At 43.7% G+C, this 27,831-nt stretch overlaps 1 protein-coding gene across 7 annotated transcripts in view; it reads left to right on the top strand.

The window, feature by feature from the left end:
- Nucleotides 1–27,831, top strand: part of NAV2 (neuron navigator 2) — a 409,147-nt gene that overhangs the window by 111,440 nt on the left and 269,876 nt on the right. For all 7 annotated transcript variants that reach the window (XM_077964833.1, XM_077964832.1, XM_002799608.4 and 4 more), the window contains 2 exons: nucleotides 9,010–9,127; nucleotides 18,918–18,970. In XM_077964833.1, coding sequence (XP_077820959.1) covers nucleotides 9,010–9,127; nucleotides 18,918–18,970 — 171 coding nt within the window. The remainder of the gene's footprint in view (nucleotides 1–9,009; nucleotides 9,128–18,917; nucleotides 18,971–27,831) is intronic.

Here is a 27,831-nt window from a genome sequence, read left to right as displayed (position 1 = left end):
CTACATAAGACTGGAGCAAGCATTGCCCCCTGCACAGGTAGATGCTCAGACAATGTTTACTTCATGCACCAAGGCACACTTGCAGCTCTAAGCTACTTAACTTGATATTCAGAGGCAAAGTTAAGAGTAGGGATAGTCCCGGGATGTGGAAAAAGATGAAAATCCTAATTAATGAGAAGCTGTGCCACTCTCGCTGGTCACTTGCTCTGTGTGACTATCCCTTTGAAACAAAGGCTTCCACATGGGCAGGTATTAAGGTTTATGTTTGTTTGGTGGTTGTGGAGACAAGTAGGTTACTGCAGATAAAAAGTGAAGAAACTGACAGATGGCTCTTCCCCTCCTGCAGCTGCCTTCTTCTGGGTCCAGACAGGGATTTATACCCCTTGGTATAATGTTCATGTTAACCATATTACAAAACGTATGTCAAGAGCAAGCGCTGGCAGTACAATTCCTCATATGCTCAGATGGGGAATAGAGAACCCATTCACATCTCAGTGCTCCTGGACCCCAGCTTTCTAGGAATCTTACCTGGCTCAAGATCAGCTGAGAACCAAAGAGCCCTCCCTGCTCTACCTAGGAGCAGCTCAAAGGGGTGTCACAAAATCCTTCTGCTTATGTGTTTTCCTTGAGGGAAAAGTTCCAGTGTGGCTCTTGCTTAAACAGTACGTGCTCTTACTTTATACAGAGTTTTGTTTGTTTGAGACAGGGCCTCACTCTGTTACTCAAGTTGAGTGTGGCGGCGATCACGGCTCACTGTAGTCTTAACCTCCTGGGCTGAAGTGATCCTCCTGCCTCAGCCTCCTGAGTAGATGGAACCACAGGCACATGCTGCCACACTTGGCTAATTTACTTTATTTTGAGATGGAGTTTCACTCTTGTCACCCAGGCTGGAGTGCAGTGGGGGGATCTTGGCTCACTGCAAACACTGCCTCCCAGCTTCAAGTGATTCTCCTGCCTCAGCCTCCCAAGTAACTGGGACTACAGGTGCCTACCACCATGCCTGGCTAATTTTTGTATTTTTAGTAGAGAAGGGGTTTCACCATGTTGGCCGGGCTGGTCTCAACCTCCTGACCTCAGGTGATCTGCCCACCTTGGCCTCCCAAAGTGTTAGAATTACAGGCGTGAGCCAGCTAGAGACAGGGTTTCACCATGTTGTCTAGGTTGGTCTTGAACTCCTGGGCTCAAGCTGTCTGACTGCTTCAGCCTCCCAAAGTGCTGGAATTACAGGTGTGAACCACTGTGTGCAGCTTATACAGTTTCTAAAGACTCTGGGGTCTCTTAAGGAAGGTCCAGCAACTTAGTAGGTCCTAAGGACATATCCATGTAAACATCAAAACACTAACATTCATAGTGATGTCTCTGGGGCTGGGGCCTGTTGGGGGCTGGGGGGCAGGATAACATTAGAAATACGTAATGTAGATGACGGGTTGATGGGTGCAGCAAACCACCATGGCACATGTATACCTAGGTAACAAACCTGCACGTTCAGCACACGTACCCCAGAACTTAAAAGTATTTTTAAAAAGACAAAAGAAAAAGCGCAATTGTGTTAATTAAAAATCAGGGATCATTAAAATCTGTTTGGAAAAAAATCCCAGCAGAATAGTTTAAAATGTGTGGCTCTCAGAAGTGTGAACCTTTGGCAATCTAGAATGACTTATTCCTCCAAAACTTAGTGTTATTCATTTGAATATTAATAATCGTTGTTTATTTGCTACATACTATGTGCCAGACACTGAGTTAACCACTTATATGATCTCATTTAATCTGTAAAGCAACTGTATATCACCACTGCACCAGTTCAGAAGGACACTGACGTTCAGAAGAGACATGACTCCCCAAGGGTCATCTAGCTTGTAAGGCAAAGCCAGAGTTCAACCCTGATCCACACCCACACCTGAGACTGTAAACACTTGCCTTTATGATTTTGTGGTTGTGGAAAGCCCACAAATGCCTCAAATAATACATCAGAAGATGGCAAGGATGGGGATAGAAGGATGGTCATTGCCCTAGAGGTTGGGCATGTGGGACACTGCGGGGACATTGGGCAGAACCGGACTTTTCTGAGAAACCGGGGAGCAGAAACCCCTGTTGTGCTGTACAGCCTTGGGCAAAAGATTTGCTTCTCTGTGCTCTACCTGTTTCTCCAGTGTGTAGGGCTGGGGATACCATTTCACCTATTTGACTATTGTAAGGCAGTGTTTTTTAATCCCAAGGTGGGAACTACATCAAAAGGATACACTAAACCGTTATAGAGAGAGGGAAGTGGGAAAAAGCCACCAGCTAATTTTGGTTTCCTCACCCCATGCAGCTAAAAGGTTATGTGGACATGTGGCTGATACCTGTGGGGTGGGTATCATACTCCTTGCTAGATGCTGCAGATGCAGAAATGAATGGGTCACCAGCTTTGCTCTTGATAACAAATGGTGCATTTTGATTTTCTTAAAATTTTGAACAATTAAATAAACAGTGACATTCTTTGTGGTGTTCAAGGACAGGATGAACATGCTACTATTGTTGCAAAATCATTTTCATACTCCAGAGCATTCAGAACTACACCATTTAACTACAGACTGCTCAGTCTTAGAAATGACATTGTGTTGGCTAGGTGTGTTGGCTCATGCCTGTAATCCCAGCACTTTTGGGAGGCCGAGGTGGGCAGATCACTTGAGGCCAGGAGTTTGAGACCAGACAGGCCAACATGGTGAAACCCTGTCTCTATTAAAAATACAAAATTTAGCTGGGCGTGGTGGTGCACACCTTTAATCCCAGCTACTTGGGAAGCTGTGGCAGGAGAATCACTTGAACCCGGGAGATGGAGGTTGCAGTGAGCCAAGATTGCACACCTGTACTCCAGCCTGGGAGACAGAGTCAGACTCTGTCTCAAAAAATAAAAATAAAAATAAAAAATAAAAAAGATTGCATTATATTGATGACATTACCAAAGTCTAGAGTGAGGCTTCTTGAATTGGGGCCAAACAGTAGCATTCCCCTTACAATGAATCCACTGGAAATGCCTCAGATGCTAAACGACTGATTTTCTTTAATCATTAGTCTCCACATTGGCATTTCCTTCTAAGAAATACAGTTTGCTCTGTTTCTTCTGGAGCTGCTAAACTGATGCCATCTGCCTCTGGATCCATCAGGCTGCCTGGCATATCCATCTGCATTTATAGTTTGGTTGCTAAGGCTCCATTCTAGCACTTTCAGTGCAGTTGTTTTGCAGAATTTTTCTTGGGTTTTTTAGTGCTATCTTGCTTCATTTGAGGGCTAATTGCAGTATAAACTTAGCAGTGTTATTATCCCCTTTGGTTTAACATGGTACAATTATTATCAGTTTTTGTTATTACAACTAATGACTGGGTTCTTTACTTGAATTGATCTGTCAAAATGTTCCCTTTTGGATTTCAGCCTGTTTGATGTGGAATGATGTGGAGTTATAAGCAAACAAATGACGCACTCCTTGAAATTCTGTCAGGGGTAATAAAGTGAATCAAAATGAATTCACTGTTTAGCTGTCTAAGCTTTCCTTCCCCTTTTATCTTGTCAAGCCTTTGACAGCAGCTTCTCTCCCTCACACAGCAGTTCTGGAGCACTGAGTTTCTGATTAGAAGGGATGGGCAGAGGGTTACCTCTGCGAGATGGAGTGATTGGAGCAAGAGGATGGCTGGATTCCTTCTTGGGTACTAGTGTCAAAGGATCCTAGAGCCTTTCTCTTGGAATGACTCGATGATTTAGGATTGGAATTGGGGATGGGGATGGTGGTTTTGTTATTTCCTGCTGTTCTTTGCTGGTTCTTTGTCCTACCAGTTTCTACTGAAACTTCGCAGCTATCCACCTGGGGGCAAACCAGGATGAAGAATCAATGGGCTCCTGGGGAAAAAGCAACAGCAGCCCTCAATTTTCCATCATTTTAGGGAATGAAAGGCTTTGGAGAAAATAGTTCTGGATAGCTGAGGCTTAGACAGGAAGCCTACATGCTTTACGCCCTTACTCAAAATCTTGAGCCCTTACTCAAAACACACATTGCTCCATTTTTGCTGAATTGCTGGACGTGATGAAATCTATCTTTGATGACTAAAGAAATTATAAGTTTATTTTTCAAGGGTACCCCTTGGAAGAATGATTTTCCTTGCATGAGCTACTGAAACAGCAAGTGAAGGAGATGGGGCTGAATTTATGTCTGTGATTAGCATGGCCCATGAACACTGATTTAAAAAATAAATCTAGGTGTTTTCTTATGATTCACTTCAAAAAGTTGAGAGCTGGGGACAGGGAGGGAAGGGAGGGGAAACTCCAGATAATTAATGATCCTTGTTAAATGGTTTCTGATTAATGAGCCTGAGCTATGGAGTGATTTATTTTCCCTGCTCCCTGCTCTTTTTAATCAATAAAGAGATTCTGGTTGGAGGATTTGCTGAGAGCCCACATTATGTAAGTCTCAAGTGTAATCAGTTTCCCAAGATTTGCCCTTTTTCTCCATGTTCAGCTCTACCTGCCAACCACTTACTAGCCTCCTGCCGTGGGCCAGCCCCTGTGAGGCACTACCAGGAGTGCAGAGATGGGCAAGTGGGAGTGGAAAGGTGGTGCCAGCATACACGTTATCTACATCTGCTATATCACAGGCAGCTGAGGTTTGGGTGAGGAAATTAAGAGGGACTTGATGGGGGATGGGCATTAGAATTGAGCTGGACTAGACGGCCTCAAGCAGCAGAGGTACCTGGGCCGAGGGGATAGGCTGAGTTCAGAGAGAGGGAAGTGTGGGGCGTGTCTGGTTTTCCTGAGGGTTATTGTATTATTACTACTGAGCATGTGGTATGCGTAGATGTATCATCTCATTTGGTCCTTATAGACTGGCAGACTTTCTGTGAAGAGCTGGAAGTCAGTAGTTGAGGTTTTGTGGGCCACAGGTCTCTCGGTCACAACTGCTTAGCTTTGCTTTGTAGCACGAAAGCAACCAGAGACCACAAATGGATGAGTCTGTGTCCTGATACCTGTCCCGAGATTGTTGACCACCTATTTGTTTACATACATAGGTGGTCAGCTAGAATTGGCCTGGGTTGCAGTTTGCCAGCCCCTGCCTTTTAATATGCTTGATGTAATCCCTGTTTTATGGAGGATAAAACCTAAGAACAGAAAGATTAGTAGAAACTAACATTGCCTGGGGCCAAGGGCCCGCTTGACTAGGTCAGATACCAAAGGCTCCATTCTTCTACACACGCTGCCTCCCCTTCAAAGGTTGGAGGACATTCTGGGGTAGAACAGACGGATGATGAGTCTGCCTTGACTCAAGAGTGAAGAGTGTCCCTTTAATTCAGTGGGAAGTGGGGAGCCACTGATGATTTTTTGAACAGACAATTAGAGCTGTGCCCTATGAAAGTTCATTTGGCATTGGTGTGTAGGTAAATTAAAGTTGAGAGAAGAGCTCTTGTTTCAGAATGATAAGTTTACTTTGGCAGAGCTGTTTCCAACCACTCTATCCTGTAGAGGTTCTTGTGAGTGTACCTGATACTTGTGTGGCCTCACCATGGCTCTGCAATCGCAGTGTGTGTGTATGTGTACTTGTTAAAATAAGTTTAACCTCGGCTTCTTGCTGGGTTATGCAAACTCACAAAGAAGCCGAGTTGTAGAGACAGTACGTCTACTTTAAAGAACCTTAATCATCTAAGAAGGGATGAGCTGAGGCACCGGCATCTCATCCCATTCAGCTGTGCCCTTGTTGATGTTCACGTCTCACTCAGCTGATGTTTTAGATGCACATGACTTTAAACTTCATGGTGCCTCCCACGTAGCTGAGGAAATCCCTCTGGGGTTTGAGAGAGCAGTGTGGTGCATCCCCTAGTTAAGGAAGGAAGACTTGCTTTATATACCAGCCTGGCCAGTTTCTGACTTGTTTTTCTTTTACACTCTGCCATACTTTGTGATTCCAGGTAGGGGATGTTCCAGACTCTTGAAATTTGGCTGTGAGAAGGGGAAGAAATCTTTGAGTCATTTGTATCCTGGAGATTCAGGGTGGAGGCTGTGACTGATTTTGTTATGGCCCATTTCATGAAGCTGTTAATAAAAATTTTTATTATTAACTCTTATTTACTGAACACTTAGAATGTGCCGGATTCTGTGACCTTTGTATATATGAGCCCATTTCATCTTCATAATACCAGTGATGTAGGTATTATTATCTTGCAAATGACAACACTTAGGCCAGAGGGCTCAGAGGGAATTGGTAGCATAGAAACTAAGATTAAAGCAACTCTGTCAATTCCAGACCATGCCTCTTTATTGCCCTTCTCCCCAGTTGCCTTCACTTCCTGAGCCCCCATGTGGGTCAGGCCAGGCACTTCCATACAGTGCCACTCTGAGTCTTCACATCAACCTTCTGAAGCAGGCCTTATTGTACTCATTTTACAGGTGAGTAAACTGAAACCCAGAAAAGTAGAGTCACTTATCCAAAGGCATTCAGATAGCAAGGAAATTATCTAGGTTTGGGTTTTGATTACTTTTAAAATCTGGGACCGGGCACAGTGGCTCACACCTGTAATCCTAGCACTTTGGGAGGCTGAGATGAGCAGATCACGAGGCCAGGAGTTAGAGACCAGCCTGGCCAACATGGTGAAACCCCATCTCTACTAAAAATACAAAAATTAGCCAGGCGTGGTGGCATGCACCTGTAATCCCAGTTACTTGGGAGGCTGAGGCAGGAGAATTGCTTGGACCTGGGAGGCAGGGGTTGCCGTGAGCTGAGATCATGCCACTGCACTCCAGCCTGGGTGACAGAATGAGACTCTGTCTTGGGAAGAAATAAATTCTTTCACTGAGAACATAATAGAGACATGAACCTAGAGTCAGTAGGAGGATGCCACGGAAGGGATAAATAACTCGATTAACATTCATATTTGTATTCAGGGAGGCATTGTAGAATGTTGAAAGGATTGTAAAATAGGTTAGCCTGGGCTCAAATTCTGGCTGTGCCACTTGTGACCTTGGACAGGTTATTTACCTTTCTGCTCTTCAGTTTTCTATTCTGAAAAGTGAACACAATAATAACCTCTGCCACATAGAATGAGGATTGAGTGAGTTAACGTGTGTAAAATGTTTATGTCAGTGCCTGGCGTGTAGTAGGCACTGTATGTTAGGTGGATTTATTAAGCTCCTTCTCTGCATAAGGCACTCTTTCAAATGTGCTCTTTTAGATACTTGGCATACGTCATTAAACAAAACAGACCCAAATCCCTACTGTTGTGGAGCCTACAGAACCAGGACTGGAACCCATGTCTGCCTCTTTTCCTTTTAATGTTTATTTTCCTTCCTCTCTCCCTCTTAATAATTTTCTTTAATGATCTTTTAAATTTCAAATTTCAAGTTGGCCATTGTCATTACAAAGGTGATGGTCTACTTCCTGAGCTTTCTTTGTGCTTATAAAATTGAAAATACTCTTGCTTTACTGGGTTGTTGGTCTCTGACAACTGGAGAGTCACAGGGAAGGAGACTAGCATGGATTTAAGGATTGGATCCTTGGACTGTGTTGTGAAATAGAAGTACACCGTGGGTGTGCCTCTGCAGTGGAAGACAGAGCTTCTGGGTGGGTGGGTGGTGGACAGGTGCTACAGCTGTCATCTCTTCATGAACCAGATGATGCAGCTCCACCTCATCCCTTCCTGTTATGAGGCCCTCATGGTCGCCAGGTGGAGTAGCCAGAGATGCTGCCTCCTTAGAAGGTCTCTGCTTAGCAAACCTGACCCCGGCTCCTGTTCCCATTCCAGGAGTGTTGGGGGAGGGGGCCATGACCATTGTGTGAGATTACACTGGGAAAGGCATGTGGAAGAACAGGATGGAGGGTGAAGATAAGACCATATGCTGCTCTGGGAGTCACATGGATCCTCAGAGCAGGCCTACTGGTTGAGGTAGAATGATCACCTTCATTTTGGTGGAGACATCATGGGATTAGTACTTGAGCCTGTTGCTACTAACCAGTTGAGGCAGGACATTCTCTTTTTTCCAGTCATTTGTTCCTATCCCTCTGAAAAAAAAGAGGTGCTGATACCCTAAGGCCTATGTGTTCATGTATACACTCTTCGGCAAACTCACAAATCCATGCATGGAACTTGGCACTCAAAATCAGTGAGAAGGTTTTTTGTTTTGTTTGTTTTTGGCTTTGATGGTTGGGGAGAAAATTTTCAGGCAAGAGTTTTCTTGTGCTTGTTGGCCTGTTTGGAAAGAAAATATTCTTCTGTCCTGACCATTCTGTGACCAGGAAGAGCAGGTCAGATATGTTCCCCAAGGGGGTCTGCTCTCCTGATTCCATGGGTCAGCCAGTCTTTGCCTTCTAAAATGCTGCACACAACAGTGTTGTGTTTAAATATGTTGGAATTTGCTGGGTTTTGTTCACAGAATCCCAACAGTGAAAATGATGCCTGGCTTTTAAATTAAACCGATTAAATTTGAGATTATTGTGAGGCCATAAATAACTTCACTCACACAAGAGTAATTGAAGGGCTCTGTTTTCATACTTGGCTTCTTTTCAAGGGACCCAGGCTCCTGAGAACTCAGAATAGCTCAATAGCCCTCCTTACCCTGAAATGGCCCATTAAGAGATGCCTGTTGGGTGGTAACCTCCCCATACGTTTTCTCAATAAAGAGAAAAAGATGGGAAGGGGTGGGGGAGACTTTGCTTGCATCTAGAGTCGCAGCCTCTCAAAGCTGCAGCCTCTCAAAGCCGTCTGGAGCAGACTGTTTAGTTCTGTGTCCCCTGTCTCATTCAGGCCTCTGCATGTTTTGAAGCTTTCTTTAGTTTTTCCCTGAATCTTGACGGCAGTTCTCTCAATAGGCTAAGGCCCAGCTATGGTTAGCTGAATGCGTGATCAGCACAATGCACTGAATTTTAATGGTGCTGGCTGGCCCTGAAAGCTCGCCAAAGGGACAGTGGCCACTGTGCCGGCCCGAGCAGCTGTCTCAGATTCTGAGAGGGGATCCGACTGGCTTCCTAAAGTTGCCTATTTGCTTTTCTTGCAGATCTACACAGACTGGGCCAATCATTATCTAGCCAAATCTGGCCACAAGCGTCTCATCAAGGATCTCCAGCAAGATGTGACAGATGGCGTCCTCCTGGCCCAGATTATCCAGGTTGTGGGTAAGAGCAGATTTTACCTTGTGGGTAATGAGTTACAGTGGAGCCATCCCAAAAGGCTGGGGTGAGGGGAACAGAACACTGAAATCTCTCAGAAGGCAGCTTTCTGTCTCACGTCTTGACAATTTATTTGATTCGTGTTTTGACTCAGGTTGTGTGAGTACCAGCATTGATTTTATGCTTTTCCTGTTAAGGTCACATACACAGAAATATCATCTTGATTCTCTTAGAAGAAAGGCTGGCCAAGGCCAGAGGGAAATGCTGGTGGTTTGGGGAAGAGGTGTTCTGCCCCACTTCTTGCCTCCCATTATCTTTCTGGTTCTCTCATTTCCCCCTTTGTATGGTACTTTTGTGGATTACTCTGGAAATATTTCCGAAAAAAAAAGTAACATGGGGCTGGTTTAATCTTGCCAACTCTACTTGGGTCTGACAAATCAAAGGCTAAGACTCCAGAGAGGGTTAGATGGTCCTGGTTAATACTAGGGGACGGGAACTTGAGCAGTGGAATTTTTCATGCCTTGGTCATGTGCTGGGAGGAGAGAGTTCCTCCAGTGAAGGCATGTGGGTGGATACTGGCCACAGCTCTGCCTTGGGCTTTAAGGCAACCACCCCGTGGGCCTGCCTGAGAGCCCACAGCAGATTGAGGAGGCTTGGAGGTCAATTGGACAGCATTAGCCTGATTATTGTCGCTGGTAGCCTTGACTAAGGGAGAAGATGCAAGGAGAGGACAGGGCCCAGCCTCTCTGGCGTGTTGTTGTTGAAAAGTTGCTTACCCTTCAAGTGTGAGAAGTAGTCTTTCATAGTTGGAGCTCTGCTTAAATTGGTGGAATATGTACCTGAAAACACAGAAGGTTGGCCTTAGCTGAAACATTTGGACTACTGCTGCCATTCAAAGAGAAAGGAGTTTGTTTTCCCTGCTGTCTTATTATTTATTTCTTAAGACTACCCACCACTGATTCTCCTCTTCTCCTTTTTCCTCCTCTCTCTGTATTAGTTTTCTGTTGCTGTATAACAAATTATCGCAAACTTAGCCACTTAAAACAACACGTATTTATATCTCACAGCTTTTGTGCATCAGAACTCTGGGCATAACTTAGCTGGGTGCCTCTGCAAGGCTTCAGCCAAGCTGTTGCCCAGGGTTGCATTCTCATCTGGAGGCTTGACTGGGGAAGGGTTTGCTTCTATGTTCACTCAGTTTGTTGGCAGAACTAATTTTCTTGCAATTATAAGACTGTGGGTCCTGGCTTCTTGGTGGCTGTCAGCTGGAGGCCACCATCACCTCCTAGAAGCTGCTCTCAGCTCCTTGCCACATAGGCCTCCCAATATCTGCTTGCTTCCTCAATGCCAGCATGGGAGGAAGCTTCTGAAACAAGTCTGCTAACAAGGTAGAATCTTACCTAACCTAACATAATTGTGGGAATGGCATCTTATCAGCTTTGCCATAGTCTGTTGGTTAGAAGCAAGTCACAGGTCCCTACACTCAAAGGGGATGGGATGATACAAGGGCATGAATACCAAAGTGCAGGCATCATTGGGGGTCTCTGTAAAGTCTGTCTGCCACATTCCTTTTTCCATTTCTTCCTCTTCCTCCTACTCTTCATCATTATTGTCCAAAGCTCTTTAAAAATTTCTCTCATTTTCTCAAAACCCTTTTGAAGTAAGTGGTGTTCTCTCCATTTTACAGATGCAGAAATTGAGGCCCAGTGAGGCTTAGTAGTCCAAAGTCACCTGACTAGTTTCCGTGGGAATTCTAACCCAGCTAGTCTGCTTCTAATGCTTCTGTTCTTTGTTCTACTATATTATATCACTTTTTACTCCAGAGATGCTGAACTTAGTGCAGGGCTTTGTCCTCTTTCACTTTAGTAACCACTTATTGAGCACCAACATGTTCCAGCACTGTACTCCTTGCTAAGAATAAAGAACAAATGTGTGGAAGGCCAAGAACCTCAGAGGAAGGGGTGCCATTTTTTTTTGGTAGGGTCTTCATGGAAATACAACTTGCACCTGAACTGGGTTTTGAAGCCCACATCAGCAGAATCACATTATGCATGTGGGCCTACTTTGACTGAGTTTTGCAGCTGTGGAGAGTTTTTCTACCTGAAACCTTCCCAGGTTTTGGCACAGGCAGCAGGAGAGGGAGTATAAAAAGGATCATACTGAGAGGTCTTGCATTCATTCCAGCTCCATTCCTCCTGATTGTGGGATCAGCTCTGCTGCCTGTTTCTCCATCTTTAAAATGCAGATATCCATACTTGTCTTGTCTGATCTTATAGCCATCTTATGAAATTCAAGTTAGGTATCAAATATGACATATATTTGAAATCTATGACATGTTCCTGGATAGCACTTGGCAGCAGCTACCTAGAAAGGTATGTATAGAAGGATGATGAGGTCTCAATATCTGTGTCAGTATATTGTGATAGATTAGTCATGTCTGCCTTGGGCTCAGAAGAGGCAAATGGGAGTATGTATGTTGTGCATTTTCTAAACATAGTGCTATGAAAATGTAAGTTAGCAGTTTTATCGTTGTTCAGGAGGATGCTTCCCTGAATCTATTCAAATGAGATGAACTTCCCTAGATAGTGGCGTCTTTAGGCCTAGGGTACTGGTTTGCAGTTCCAGAGACCCAAGTTAGCACCACTTGTTCAGGCCACAACTGAGGCCACTAAATTGCTTCCCTAAACCCTCAAGCACAGGATCGCTCTGTCCAGAGACTCCTCAAGTAAGGCTGGATATCAGCATGTGACTCTCTCGCCAGACTGGTTGTGCTGGGGCTTGGAAACTCTGCTCTATATGTAGAGAACAGACTAAAAGGAGGATTGAGAAGACAGCAATCATAGGCATCTCCTGTGTGACTTCTTTCCTCAGTTGTCTATCAGCCAGCTCAGAGCATTTACTCTTAGATTGTCTTATGAACGCAGGTCTCTTGGTGAAAGAGGGGGAGAAGCATCTTCTAACTCGGATGTTGAACTACTGGCCATTTGAACACTTTGCCTTTCAAGTCCATGCTTTCCCCCATACATACCCATTAAAAGAAAATGTAAAAAGATATATTTGTATGTGTACACATATTTAATATACATATATGTATATGTAGAGAGAGAGATCCATATCTATGTATCTACAAAAAATTTTCCCAGAATTGGAATCTTGGTGATTTTCATCTTATGCTGGACAGAATTCTAGTGGCTGCACTTGTTCTTTGACTGGCAAGCTCCTACTCATTCTTTCTTTCTTTTTTTTTTTTTTTTTTTGAGACAGAGTCTCGCTCAGCCGCCCAGGCTGGAGTGCAGTGGCGTGATCTCGGCTCACTGCAAGCTCTGCCTCTTTGGTTCACACCGTTCTCCTGCCTCAGCCTCCCGAGTAGCTGGGACTACAGGTGCCCGCCACCATGCCCGGCTAATTTTTTTGTATTTTTAGTAGAGACGGGGTTTCACCATGTTAACCAGGATGGTCTCGATCTCCTGACATCATGATCCACCCGTCTCGGCCTCCCAGAGTGCTGGGATTGCAGGCGTGAGCCACCACGCCTGGCCTCCCCTTCTCAGCATTTAGTACTCCCCTAAACATTCCTCTGAATTCTATATCACACTGTTCTACTTTCTAGGGATCTGCCACAGCTCTCAACTGTCAGGTTTGGAAGGGGCCTTTAAAAGCCCCAATCTGATGAATGAATTGCTTCTGTAAAAAGTAGTCAACAACCTCTATTAATTACTTCCTGTGATGGGCAGCTTACTACTTTTTCAGGCACTAGTTCTAATGGTGGAGAGTTGGAATCCTTCAAAAGCTCTTGTCTGAGATTCAGGCTGCTATAACAAAATACTAGACTGAGTGGCATATAAACAAAAGACATTTATTTCTTATGATTCTGGAGGCTGGAAGTCAAAGGTCAAGGTGCTGGCAGATTCTGTGTCTTGGGAGGGCCCACTTCCTCATTCGCAGACAGCCATCTTTTCACATGGAAGGAAGGCATGATCAAGCTCTCTTGGGCCTGTTTTATAAGGGAACTAATCCTGTTCATGAGATCTTTACCCTCATGACCTAATTATTTCCCAAAGGCCCCATCTCCAAACACCATTACGTTAGGGATTAAACCTGAATAGAGAATTTTGGGAGGACACAAACATTCAGACCACAGCAGCTCTTCTTTTATTAAGTCCTCCCCTTGGTAGTGTCTCTTCCCTGTAGGGCTACAAAGAACAATCCAATCTGGGGACAGTGTGAGCATCAAAATCAATTGAGGACAACAGTGGATTATAGCCACTAAATAAAATAGGAATCCACACGCCTATAATAATAAATAGATACATTTAAAAATAGATCTATCAATGGAGGAGAAGAGAGGGCTGGACTCTACAGGAGAACGCTGACTGATAAAGGTAGAGGGAGTTGCAACCATCTGGTAGATGGGAGTTAAGGCAAGAATCATCAACAGATGCTGAAATCTAGAAGGGAAAATTTGAGGAGGAGCAGGATTTTTGCATAGTCTCGAAATATCTCTCTATTGATTGCTTATTAGCTGCAAGGGGAAACAAAGTAAGTACTAATTGGAGTATCCAGGTCACATCATGACTAGGTGATGAAAATTACATCACTGGTGAGAGACAGATGGACGTCATGTGCTTCCTGAGGTCATACCCTGAGAAGAACACAGCATCACTTATGTCGTATTCCAGTCAGGGATGGAAAACCTGAAACTAATCATGAGGAATCTCAGACAAACCCAAATTGTGGAACATTCTATTAAAAAAAAAAAAACTGGGCCATATTGTTCAAAAATGTGAATGCTGTGGAAGACAAAGGCTGAGAAACTGTTCCAGGATGAAGGAGACTAAAGAGATGTGACAACTAAAAGCACTATATAATCCTGAACTGCATCCTGTGCAGGGCAATAACATGGTCTAAAGGACATTTTTTAGTCAATTGGCAAAACTGGAATGTTGGAATTAAATCAATGTTAAATTGTCAGAATTTATAGCTGTACCATGGAAGACAATATCCTAGTTCTTTGGAAATAAACACTAAGCATAAGAAGCAAAGTGCATGATCCACGTGGCTTACTCTGAAATGACTCAGAAGAAAGATATGTGTGCCTTACAGATAAAGAGGGGGAGGGTAGGAGAGGGAGAAAGGAAAGGAGAATGGATGAGGTATATGAGAATTCTCTATACTATTCCTGTAACTTTTCTGTAAGTTTGAAGTTATATCAAAATGAAAAGTTAAAAAGAAAACATATCTAAATCAAGGCCCATCAAAATTTGCAGGCAGCAAGATTGTGCCTTTTAAGGGACAGCCCCTTTCTAGGCCCGGGAGGAGTGTAGTGATGATGGCATGGTTAAGGACCCACTCCATCATGGGTCGGGTGCTAAGACCCGATCTAGGACGGAGTGGGGATGGTGGGAAGGTGGCAATCACAGAAAGGTTCCTCAAGGAGCTTGCCTATAAGCCAAGACTTCAGACTTTATTAAGAGTGAGACAGGCAAAGCAGTCAGGGAGGGCATTCCCAGCAGAGAAAATAGTGTGTAGAGAGGAGAGCCAGAGGGCCAGCAAGGCAAAGTCGGGCAGGGCCACCAGGTATAAGGCAACAAATTCTGGGCTTTAGCCTAAGAACAAGGGCTGGTGGTTGAAGAGTTGATTTTTCAGGCTGGGAAGGGACATCCGATGCGTAACTTCAAGGAAAATCTTAAATGTTTTTTGTTTTGTTTTATTTTGAGACAGTCTCACTCTGTCACCCAGGCTGGAGTGCAGTGTTATGATCTCGGCTCACTGAGGCCTCCGCCTCCTGGGTTCAAGCAATTCTCCCACCTCAGCCTCCCAAGTAGTTGGGATTACAGGCATGCACCACCATGCCGGCTACTTTTTGTGTTTTTAGTAGAGATAGGGTTTTGCCATATTGGCTAGGCTGGTCTGGAACTCCTGGTCTCAAGTGATCTGCCTGCCTCGGCCTCCCAAAGTGCTGGGATTATAGGTGTGAGCCACAAGCCTGGCCTTAAATGCTTTTTACATGCCCTGTTCTTAAGTCTTCATCTATCCCAGACACCCTTGGAGCTGGGCCTCCTAGATAGTGGGATTGTTTGGGACTTTTCCGCCATCATCTTCCATAAGGCAGAAAGTGGGCCTTTTGCTACTGCTCTTTAGGAGCCTTCCTTTGGTGGCTAAGGTTGGATCTGTGTGTTCAGCCTCTTGTTAGTGTGATTATCTTCTTGAGTCATGAGCTTCCCCAAGTTGACAATTGCCTGCCAGCCCATCACAGTGGCATCTCTGTGAATTATTAAGAAGGTTTATGAGGCCAGGATAAACAGCATGAATCAAGAGAGAGACAGGCCTCCCTCCTTTGCTTACGTTGCTGTCACTCAGGGAGGATGCCAGAAGAGTTTGGAGCAAGGGAAGCAGGGAGTGAGAAAGAAGGGGTAGGAGAAAAATGGATAAGAGTTGAGAGAGGAAGGAAAAGATGAACAAAGGAGGATTGGAGAAAAGGGGAGCAAAGGGAGAGAGAGAATTTCTTCTTAGAAGTGGGAAGACCTGATAGCAGCTTCTTTTCCACCACCATTTGGGCTGCCTCTGCATACAACCAGGAAATTCAGACAACATGTAGGACTATCCCTTCTTTCTGTTGATATTCTACTACCATTATGTGACCCTGGGTAAGTCATTTGCCTTTCTGGGGAGCCAGTTTTTGTCTCTTCCCATTGGCAGGATTGTTAACTGCCAGGGATGGTAAGTGCATTGATGCACAAGCTATACTGAAATGCTCTGAATCCTTTAATGAAGTCTTTTGAAAAGTAATAAGCTTGATGCCACTGTTCTTATTTTAAAAGTGCACTGATGCTTTCCAGTCACTAACTTGTCACCTTGCATGCAGGCGGGTTACTGCATTAGTGGGGCAAAGAAAGTCTTGAATACGCTGGGATAAATAAATTACTATTGGCACTTAAAGATGCCAGTTTTAATCACAGATGAGGACTTTGGGGATAAGTGCCTTTGTTTCTTTGATTATCTGCTTTTGGGATGCTGCCAAGGACCCCTTGCCCTGAGTTAATAAATTCAGCTTCGAAGACCAAGCTCTTCCTTCTTACCAGCAGAATCAGAGCTGCTATTAGCACTCTAATTATTTATGACAACCATAGGAATTCCTGGGAATTTAAGTAAAGGAGAAGTGTTTCAAGTATATGAAACTGGAAACTAGGAGGCCCAAAACTCGTTTTGTAGTTTTATTAATTATTTATTTTGAGATTGGATTAGTCATTTGATTCATCTCTTCCCATATACTCTTTACAGTGGTTGTAATTAGGCTCTACCCCATCAGTTTATTTTGACTTTTGTAAAATGGAAGTATTATGCTTGTAAGAGCCATGATATTTAAATTCAAAGAGCACCTGACTGGGTTTAGGTGATAGACCATGAAAAGGAATTAGAAGAGAAATTAGACCAAGCCCTTTGGTTTCATTATTCAGGTGGCATATAAAGAATCTTTAAAATGTCCCAAATGACTTCTTAGGATCACAATTATCCATTCTTTACTGTAATGAGCACTAATGGCCTAATGCTGAAGTAAGTATTGATCAGAATCCAATGACTTATGACTTTGGCCATCACGAGTATCCAGTTGGAAGACACCTTGATTGGCCTTGATTCTCAAAAGCCACATATTTATTCTTTCCAGTGCTGAGTGTCAAAATCCAAGGTCAGAGCTCATGCCTGCCATAATTTCCCATGTATGAAAGAGTGCCATTTGTCAAGTGTTTGGTTTTTTTGGTCTTTAGTATGTACATCTGTATTACAAGTGGAAGGATAGCTGCCTGAAAATAGGCAGCTATTCTTGATTCATCTCAATGCTCAAGAATCAAGATTTCTTGATTCATTGAGATATTCAAAGACTTATTTCTTAGTTCCATTCAACAAGTATTTATTGTGTGGCTCCTGTGTGCCAGACACTGTGCTAAGCTCTGAGGTGATGGTAGGAAACGAAGCACATAAGAATCTCTGTTCTTATGAAGTTTACATGCTAGTGATATATTCTGGCTCATTATATCTTCTAATAAACAGAAGAACAAACACCCATAAGTGATTCCATTCAGTGGTCGCCTTGTTTGTGGTTTTCATGGCACCTCTTTTGGGAGCAAGGCTTTCTACAATGCCTATCCTAGTGTTCTTATATTAAGAGGAGTTGAGAAAATGCAATTAGATCTCTGAAGATTGGGATTTTCCCAGGTGGGTCATAAACCTTAACATCTATTACTTCTGGCAAGTTCTAAAAAAAGGTGTAGATTAGACTGAATATACACTAGCCAGTCTGTTTTATGGTGATCAGATTTTTAAACAATTTTCTGCCACTCGCTTGCTTCTTAATTTTCACTTTTCTCTCAAGATAGAAATAGTAGAGAAAAAATAAATTCAATTTGAGATAATGGTTCAGATTTCTAAAATCCTGGAGGCTTGGGACACTGTTATTCTATTATCTTTTTTAGACAGTTTCCAGTGGCTTTTCTCTTCATGGAAGTTTTAGGTATCATATTTATTAAAATATGACATGATTTTATTTGGGGAATTCAATTTTGTGAGCAGTTATTAAGCTCTAAGGATACAGATGTGAAACATAAACTATACACGTCTGCCAGGGTCTCACAGCATAGTTGGGGGAAACAAGAAAAGGAGGAGTTATGTACTGGATGATTAAGAACAAAACAGAGACAGGTACAGGGTGCTGTGAGAACAGAGGCCTGAGTATAATACATATTACTGGGTTAATGATTCTACCATTTAGAAAATACTTACTACGTGTTGGGCACCATGCTGAGCATTTTACTGACATCATCTAATTCTCATTGCTTCTCTGGTGAAGCAGGTAGTAGTAACTGTGTTTTACAGATGAGGCAACTGTGACCCAAAGAGGTTGAGTGACATGCCTGATGTCACACGCTAAAAAACTCTGCAGCTGGAATTCACGCTAACATATCTTTGCCTCCAAAGCCAGTGCTCTAACCACTATGCTTACTGACCTTCTTGTGCTGCTGTATTCTCAAACACAGTCTCTCCATAGATATCTTGGACTGTGTCGTGCCAGGGACTCCTCCATACTTATGATGAACTGCATTCACCCTGGGAAGCTGGGCCAATCCTCCTTTGTATTAGTACTTGATTTCCTGTGAATGCCATGCAGCCTTTTTTTATCACTTCTCTGAGTAGCTGGGTGATACGACTTCACACATGTGTGTCCCTTGATGTAATTTGGACTTACTGTGTGGCATTAGTCAAGTCACATAGTGAGAAAGTGATAAAGTCTCACTTTCTCATTTTCCCCATTTGCCACTGCTGTGGGAATAGTTATTAGGACAAACAAAAGCAATATTAGTCTGGCCAAAGATGGAGTGAGATGCTTTCATTTGTGGCTTTTGTCCCTGGGAGCTGAGTTGTAGCTGGACTGATCCACTCTGAACTATTCTGTCTTTTGTGACAGTTGTGTTTGCCTTTCCAAGAGCCTAAAGTACAATCACAGCTCACTCTCTTTCCCAGTCTCCAAGCATTTCCACGATGCTCCATCACTCCAAGATTGTCATCGATGCAGTTGTCTCTGTTTTAGATGACGACCTTGCCCCAGCTGTCCCTGGAGGACGGCAGCTCGATGAGTAAGTCCTGAAGCTTGCTAGATGTGTCTCAGTATTTCACATGCCTGCACTGATTGGACAAACCCTGGTATGGGCCTTAGGACTTGGTTGCCTCAAGTGTCCTGAACATCACTACTGAAAGTGTCTCTCTGGTGATTTATTTTTCTGACTTGTGTTTCCTTTTTCAGCAAATGAAAAGATTGAAGACATCAATGGCTGTCCGAAGAACAGATCCCAAATGGTAAGTGGTGCATAGGTAGCAAATGTTTGAGTTCTGTCAGTAAGCCCTGCCTCTAAATGATATTGGCCATCTTGAAAACATTCAAACCAGATGCTTTACTCCAGGGGATTATATTAATAAACTCACAGCTATTTCCAAATAGCCGTGTTCTGCTTTTCTGACATTTGTTGGCATTTATTGAAAAATGGCTGTGATTTTTATGTAGATTGTGAGACAGTTAAAGTGAAATATTGTCCTTGCTCTTAGACACAAATTATGCAGAACTGGTACAAACATATACATGTTTAGTACTTGAAATGTTATGACTCGTTCTGCTTCCTCAAAGACCCACATCAATATGTGTTTGTGTGTGGAGCTGAGGCATGGATGAGGTGATGGTATCTTACTAATCAGAAACTGGAGCATGTGGTCAGATTGCCTTTAAAGGTTAGAATGATGTGAAATCAGAACTGTGACAGGAAATGTGAAATGTGCAGTCACATCTGAAGCTTTTCAACATAACCTTTGCAAGTGATATTCTCTCTGGCATGATGCATTTAAGCTCTGATATTATAGCTTTATACATAACCCCCAAAACTAATCTTTTAAAAATCTGTTCTTTTTCTTATTGCATGTCCTGCACATAATCTTTGAATTAAAATTTATGGTTATTGTTGAGTTCAGAAAACATCAACTTAGTTTTTCACTTCAAAACACATTTCAAGCATGAATATTTACAAAAAAAATGTATGTTTTCAGTGTCTGTTAAGATAACACTAATAACCTATTTAAAACATGAAGGTGGCAACTTAAGGACAACTATTTTTTGCTGGACATTCGCTTCCAGAAATCTAAAAAAAAAAAAAAAGGCATAATTTGCTTCTCTAACCCCATCCTACCTCCTTTGAGTAGGCACAGTTTGATAGGTCTCATATCAGAATAAACCAAAATGATTGGCATTCCTTGGGTTTACTGTTTAGTTTTCTGAATTGTTATCCCAATGACTTGGGCAAATAGGCAGCCTTTTCAGCTGGCTTTGTTTTTTGTGCACAAAAACATTTTTTTAATAAAGATGTCAGTGTATGTATGGAAGGGGAGTCATTTTCCAGTTTATATTCTGAAAAAGTTTTTGTTGTTGTTGTTCCACTGAAGGTTTTCTTTCTTTTTGATCCAAAGACCAACCACTCCTTACATAGGAAAGTCCCCAGGCTGACATCTCATGGCTACTTTGACTTTTGGAAAAACTGGGCTGCTATTTTTGCTGCAGCTACTGCAGCTGTCTAGGGTATTAATAATTGAGAAAATTTGGATGATAGAAGACTTAATTTTAGTGCAGGCATGCTACACATGTAGTCCTATCTTCATATGAAACAGATGCATTATTTCCCTCCAGGATAGGTACTGATGCAATTGCCCCAGCCCATTATAATGTGCATGTAGAACGGGTGTGTGGAAATCGTCAACCTTTTATTCTATTTGGTGCACCTGTATTCTAAGCACCTTCTTTTTTTTTTTTTTTTTTTTGAGACGGAGTCTCGCTCTGTCGCCCAGGCTGGAGTGCAGTGGCGCGATCTCGGCTCACTGCAAGCTCCGCCTCCTGGGTTTACGCCATTCTCCTGCCTCAGCCTCCTGAGTAGCTGGGACTACAGGCGCCCGCCACCGCGCCCGGCTAATTTTTTGTATTTTTAGTAGAGACGGGGTTTCACCGTGGTCTCGATCTCCTGACCTTGTGATCCGCCCGCCTCGGCCTCCCAAAGTGCTGGGTCTAAGCACCTTCTGTTGGAGGTTTTGCTTGTTGTTAGAGTCTACTTCCAAGCTTATACAGAGTAGCCCTAATCTGAAATATTTGGGACCAGAAATGTTTTGGATTTTGGAATATTTGCATTGTATTTACAGCATCCCAAATCCGAAAATCCAAAGTGTTTCACTGAGCACTTTCCTTGAGCCTCATGTCATGCTCAAAAAGCTTCGGGTTTTAGAGTATTTCAGATTTTAGAGTTTTAGATTTGAGATGCTCAACATGTAATATTGTCACTTCAGATTCCTCTTTGCAAATTTATATGCAAATAAGTTACTTATAAATACTACCATAGCACCAATGCAGTGTTGCAGTTTCTCCATAACTCTTTCAGCCATGCCAGTGCTATATTGTTTTGTTTTTGTTTTTGTGTGTGTGAACTGTGTGTGTGTGTGTGTTTTTTTTTTTTTAGAATACAAGAATATAAAATCCTATAATTGTCTGTGATAATTAGTTCCAGCTTAGGGGTGGGGAGGCAGACACAGTCTTGTGGTAAGCCTAGCAGAGAATAGTTCAGCGTACAGGATGTGAGTCCAGGAAAATGTAAGAACCTCTGCCACAGTTATTCTATTCTGTAGGAAATAAGTAGGATGATGGTAAGGACAATAGGATCATTGTTCTTGCCCCTACATCATGAAACAATGACAAGTTCATAAAGCAGAACTCACTAGATCACACAGGAAGTTCTTTTGATAGACAGGCATGGGTGATTTTCTGGCTAATAGGACACCTGTGTGCACACAAGCATATTTTGCTCAAGTATAATTTGAGAATATGGTATAGGGTGTGAGCCACCATTTCTAGATTCCTAGGTGGTTAACCTTCTAATTAGACTTTATATGGGTGGCCAATAATAAACATTGGTTGTTTGCTAAATATTGCCTGTTTGGAGGATACCAAAGGAGGAGATATGTGGAAAGCATGGCAGAAGGAAGATGACACACAATGAGATGAGAACTTGGGAAGTGTATCCTGTTAGGAGGGTAACGGGCTCTGCCAGAAAAAAAGAAAGTCAGCATAGAGTTAATGTGGTCACTCCCTAAGAAAACAGATAGAGCACCTTTAGGGTCCTTTAATAATGGAGACAAAAGCAGTTTTTTTTTTTCAGAGCAGGAATGGAGTGGGTGCTATTTCAGTTTTCAGTGGGTCAGTTCGTATCCTCAGCTAAAGGGTAGGTTAGGAGCATGAGCTTTGTAGGAGGAGCAAGCCCTGGAAGAGGGCACCTTTTTCTCCCTCCCTTCACTCTTCCTAACCCACTAGGCTGTCCAGCTGCTCTGTTCTCTGCCCTAACTCCTGCGGTCTTCCCAGAGGATAGGGAAGTGAAAGCAGACATTTGTGGAATATGGCTTAGAGGATTCCAGGGGCAGCAGTGCGTCATCATAATGGGCTTGGCATTGTGTACTTTTAGACTGTCAATCTGCAAGCAGTCACAGAGTGCCTGCTAATGCCAGGTGCTGGGCTAGGCCAAGCTGAATACACAGGTGACCAAGATGTGATCCCTGCCCTCAAAGAACTCAGATGAGTGGGCAAGAGACCAGAGAACAATTAGAACAATAGACTACTGCAGCTGCGCCCACAGACATCTGTGCATGGCACAGTGGGGACCTATTCTACCCCCAGGACAAGGAAGGTTCCAACATAGCTTCTAAAGGGTTAGTCTTGAAAGGTCAGAGAGTTCACCACAAGAGACGATGGGTGGAAGAGGATTTCAAGCGGAGACAGCCAGGCATGGAACCCGTTTCTGGAGAATGGGTTTACCTGAGGATATCATGGATCCCACAGAGGAAGGTTTTACAAACAATCATTCATTGATGGTACCAAATTGCCACAAACTGTGTCTGGTGAGGCTCTTCTAGCCCCTCGGCAACATCAACTCCTCGTCCTGCTGTGCCTAGGGTGAAAGGAGGGGCATGGAAGAGCCCAGAGTACAACAGACTCATAGGCACAGAGGTCTTTTCAGACCTGGGATAAGCCTTCTGTATGCTTTATCACACAGATTCCTACATCTGGGGGAGAAACCTCAGAACAGAGTTTTCTAAAGCAAAAAATTCAAGGTCATCAATTCCTGTGGACAGAAGTTCAGCCATGAAATTTGGGAAACGGAAACACAACCCAGTTGGAAGCAGCTGTTAATATTTTTATAGCAGCACTAATGTGCATCTACACAGTTCTTTAAGGCTTATGAGCCCATGACACATTCAGTCCTCCTGACTGCTGTGGGCTGGTGTAACACTCACACCTTTTGGGTGAGAAACTGAGATGCTGTTTCCGGGACGCAAGCCTGATGCTTTTCCATCAGCATTTGTAACCCTCAGTGCCGCCCTCCTCTTGGCCTTCATCAAATGGCACCAGGACTGTAACCTAAAGGCAGAGAGGCACAGCAGTGGCTTCCCTTTCCTGGAGCAAGCCCAGCCTTGGCTTGTTTTTAAGGAGCCCTTTGCCCTGTTTCAGTCTGACCCAGATGCTTTTGGGGCCAAATTCTTGGAGATGGAGCTTTAGAAACAACACTCCCACCCCCATTCCCTCTCCCCCACCAAATTCATCCCCTTGGCCCTTAAGTAAGTGTGTGTGTGTGCGTCAGAGCTGGTTAAAATGTTTTGTCTATTTAACATTGCCATGGCAACCAAGGGGCATCTCTTTGGCTTTCAAGTGGTGTGTTCAGCAGAGTTATGTGTTAGTGTGGAAGGAAAAACATTGCTTGGAGGTTAGCCAGTGGGTGCTGGGGCGGACCTGCTTCCCAATTTGAACTCACTATACTCAAGACATTGGGGGCATTGGCTCACTTTGGAGCCTGGGAATAACCAGTGGCAGGGGGTGGTTTTCTTTTTTCGTCATAATTATTTTAAGCAGCTTGCCTTTCTGTTGTTGATGAGGAGAAGTGCAAAGTTAGGGAGGCTTGCTTGCCTTTTCAGCAAAAAAGCCCCAGGCCTGCTTTCCCCTTTAGCTGATCTTGGGCCTGGGGTCACCTGAGCCTCTGGGCTCTTCAAGGAGTCCTCCTGCCTTCTTCCCTTAGTGCATCTAGACTGAGGGCCAGCCTGAACTTGGGGACCAGCCAGGCCAGGTTTCCAATTCCTTTTCTGCTATTCTGCAGCCTTGAGCTAATTACTTAATTCTTTGAAGCCTCATATTTCCTTTTGTATGAAGTGGGGTTGATAATAATACATACCTCATAAAGTTTTCATGAAGACTAATGAGGCAATGAAAATGATAATAATGGATAATAATAATTAAAGTGATAAAATACAACCAAAGCTTACAGCGTTTGCCTTGTGCTAAGCACCATTCTAAGTGCTTTACAAATACAGCATGTCCCCTTAGTTCATCCTCCCAATAGCCCTTTGATGCTGGTGATCTTATTATCCCTATTCTCCTGGCATATAATCAGCACTCAGTATATGGCAGTTGCTATGACAATGAAGATTTCTTTCAGTGGCCATTCATGTTTTGGGAGACATGGAACCCTTTGGAAATCTGAGAACCCTTCAGAAATCTTCTAGCTCTCTCCTCCCCAGATTGCACTTACCCCAGAATTTTGCATACAACCTGAGCAGATCATGAACCCCAGAGGCCAGCTCATGTATGCCCTGGGGCTCCATAGACCCCAGGTTTGGTGCCCCTGCTGCGTAGGGCACAGCTCTGCTTCTTGCCCTGTCCTTTCAGGGAGTTCTATGGAAAATGCCCACACTGGAGTTCCTAAGACAGTAGGAATCTACACTTAGGCACAGAGAAGGGCCAGGTAGTGATTTTCTAACTTCTATTCCATAAGCAGAACCCCTCATTTTCCCAAATAAAAGCTATGGAACCCCATATATGAGCGATAAAAGCTGCTATAAGTAGGGATAGGTAGCCCAGGACAAGGCCACCTCCTTTGCAGGAGGCCAGCACCTGGGGAGATGCAGTGGGATGGAGCCTAGGAAGGAACTTGGCAGCATCAGGTTTCTGCTCTGCTCCTGGCTCCAGCCCTCCTTTCTCTGGTCCTCCTCAGTCTCTTTTCTGTGAAAAGACACAGTCGGATTAGGTCTCACTTACCTCTGACCTCTGCAAGGCATCACAGCTGAGAGCAAGGGCTGGGAAGGCCAACTGCTTGTAACCCAGGCGTGTCCCTTAGGCTGTAAGGGAACCAGTTCCTATAACAGAGGTAGTAACAGTACCTGCCCCACAGGGTTGTTTTAAGGCTTCCATGGGACAATCTACATGAAGTGCTGGCACGTTGCTGGCCACAGAGTTGCTGGCCTCAGTAGATGTTAGCTCTTTTGATGATTTTTCAAGGGACTTAAGTATTTGTTAAAAAAAAGCAGACATGCCTCGGGAACAGCCAACCCTGCTTTTGGTTGGGGGCTTGTTTAGTGGGGTTTGAATTCATCTGTATACCTACATCTCTCTGAATGATAGCACTGGACTCAAAGGAAACCCCTGAGAGATCTCATGTCACAGAGCAGGGTGGTCAGTCTCACTCAGTCCCATCATAAGTAGCCCTGGATAATCCACTTGGCCTTGGCACTTGACTTCCTTCTATGAGAAATGTGGAAGAGAACAACACCTCGCAGGGTTGCCATGAGATTTTAATGAGCTAACATTTACTGAGTACTCACTATGTACCAGACTATGTGCTGAGAGCCTACTTAATCACTCAGAACAGCCCTATGATAAAGATGCAGTTATTGTCTATATGTTGTACATGGGGACTGAGGATTTAAAAGGTTGCTCTTGGTCCCAGATTATTTACCTAGGCAGAGGCAGAGTTGGAGCTCGAACCCAAGTCTATTTTCAGAGATATGGTGTTTACCTCTGTGACAGAGAAGGGGTATCAAAAATAGTCTCCACCTCACCAAGCCTTGTTCTCCTTAATTTTCATCTGCCGATACAGCAGAACCGGTTAGGCTTAGCTGAGAGTTAGCAAAAAGGGAGGAGACGGAATATTTCTGGAAAGGGCCTGAGTTGACCTGCTGATGGGAACATGAAAGCTGAAATGGGCAGGTGGCCCCTTGTGAAAGGCAGCTCCTTGAGTTGGCCTCGAAGAGCCCTGGCGCCAGGTACCTCTGGCTACATTCTCTCCAGAGTCTCCTGGGCCAGGAGAAGGCCATCTGCAGTGGGATCAGGTTTCCAGACCCAGTGACCTCGAGCCCTCCCAACAGCTGCCAGAAAGCCGGCCACATGCCTGGGGAGTGTCTGAGATCCTTGGGCAGCTGAGTTGCCTCTTCCCTGGGCCCTGGGCCTATTTTTACACGGCCCTAAGGGTACACACATGTTGCAGAACCAAGAAGGAATGAAGAAAAGTCCATAGGCCACTTAGAATTTAAAGCAAAGTAGCAAGAGCTCAGGGCCAAGATCAGCAGGAAGCATGCACTGCTTCCCGCCCAGGGCGGCACATACACGCTATCACTTTTATGTGTTGGCCATTGTTCATTGTCTTTCAAAGGTGGCAACAACCTCCACGTCTGTCTCTCTCTTCAGTCATGCCTGTATAAAACTCTCACTGCGTTCCCATTTCCCTCTCCATACTCTTGAGCACAGAATAGAAGATCCTTCAAGATCTGATTACCATCCTCTCCTACCACTTGGCCACTCAAACTCTATGCCCCAGCAAGACCAGATACCTTGCAGTATGCCAAAGAGGCCATGTATTCTCATGCCTTTGTACTTTGATAATGTACAAAGTACTTATTTACAGACAAAGTACTGTCCAGTCTGCTAGGAGTGACCTCCCGCTTGCCCCTTCCTGGGCAGTGTGACCTTTAATATTCAGGTCACTTGTTTCCTCAAGGTGTTGACATAATGAGGTGCCTGTCATCTTTTGTGTCCCCAAGTGTCCTGTGCCTGCCTTTAGCATAACACACTCTCTTGTGGTTGTCTGTTTACTCATCTTCTTGAAGGAGATACCATGTCTTTCACTTGAGTATCCTAAGCATCTGTCATTTTGGTGAATGGCATGTGGTCAGCATTTAGTAAATACAGGATGGGTAGATGGACAGACAGAAAGACCAAGGAGGGAGCTGACCTGAATGTGTGTGTGTGTGACTAGAGGATTGTAACATAACCATTATTCTGATTTCATTATCTACCACTGAGCAGTGCTTTGAGCACTCAGTATTAATTTGGAAGTTCTTTATAGGATTTAAAAAATAGATATGTAGCACTGTTCTAGAAGTGTCTTTCCCTAATTCTTTTCTTCCTCAGTTTATCCAGAGGACCCAAATAGAACGCTGTAATTACTCTCAGGAATTGTGGTTAATTTTTAGTTTGTTGAGTTTTTTGTGTTGCTTGAGGTGAGCATATTTAAGCACCCTCACAACCACCAGTTTATTAATGTTGATAACAAAAACAATGATAAGGTACTGTTCTAAGTGCCTTACATGTTTTAACTCATTTTATTCTCATAACAGTCATATAGAATGAGGAATATATTTTATCCATTCCATTAAAAAGAATGGAGAACTTAGACCTTGATGCCACTTGATGTGCTCTGCCAGGGGCCAACTGTGGGTTGTGATAAAGAACCTCTCATTCTTTCCCCTCACACTGTAGCGCCTTTGTCCCTGACTTTCCACCATGCTTTTATTTAATAAAGTACAGCAAACACTTAGAGTAGGTACTGGTTTAGATATTTCATCTGTATTGACTGATTTTATCTTCCTAAAGCTCTATGAGAGCATATATAATTATTATTGTCATTTGACAGATGAGGAAACAGAGAGCAGTTGAGTAACTTGCCCAAGGTCACACAGCTAGTAAGTGGCAAGCTGGGGTTTGTTTGCTGGAAGGCTGACTTGAGAGTCTACTCCCTTAACTGTTATACTATTCTACATGTAAAGAAATTGATTAAAGGAGAAAAAAAAGACTCACTATGACATGGAAAGGCAAACATTCCATTTGTAACCCTAGCCCCTCATCTAGGCATAGGCAGAGGCTCAGGATGCGACATTCTATTGTGGGAAGGAGATGTGAGATAAGAAGAATAAGCATGGGCTCTGGGATCAGGCAGACCTGGGTTCCACACACGGGGCATGTGTGCTGGGCAAGTTAATTTAATTTCTCTGAGTCTGTCTTCTCATCTGGAAAAGGATAATGATGGAAGCTACCTTCT

The sequence above is a fragment of the Macaca mulatta genome, chromosome 14 (genome assembly GCF_049350105.2).
Source record: "Macaca mulatta isolate MMU2019108-1 chromosome 14, T2T-MMU8v2.0, whole genome shotgun sequence".
In the NCBI taxonomy this organism is placed as follows: Eukaryota; Metazoa; Chordata; class Mammalia; order Primates; family Cercopithecidae; genus Macaca; species Macaca mulatta.
The sequence above is the reverse complement of the archived record's forward strand: the minus strand, read 5'-3'. Positions and strand labels throughout refer to the sequence as shown.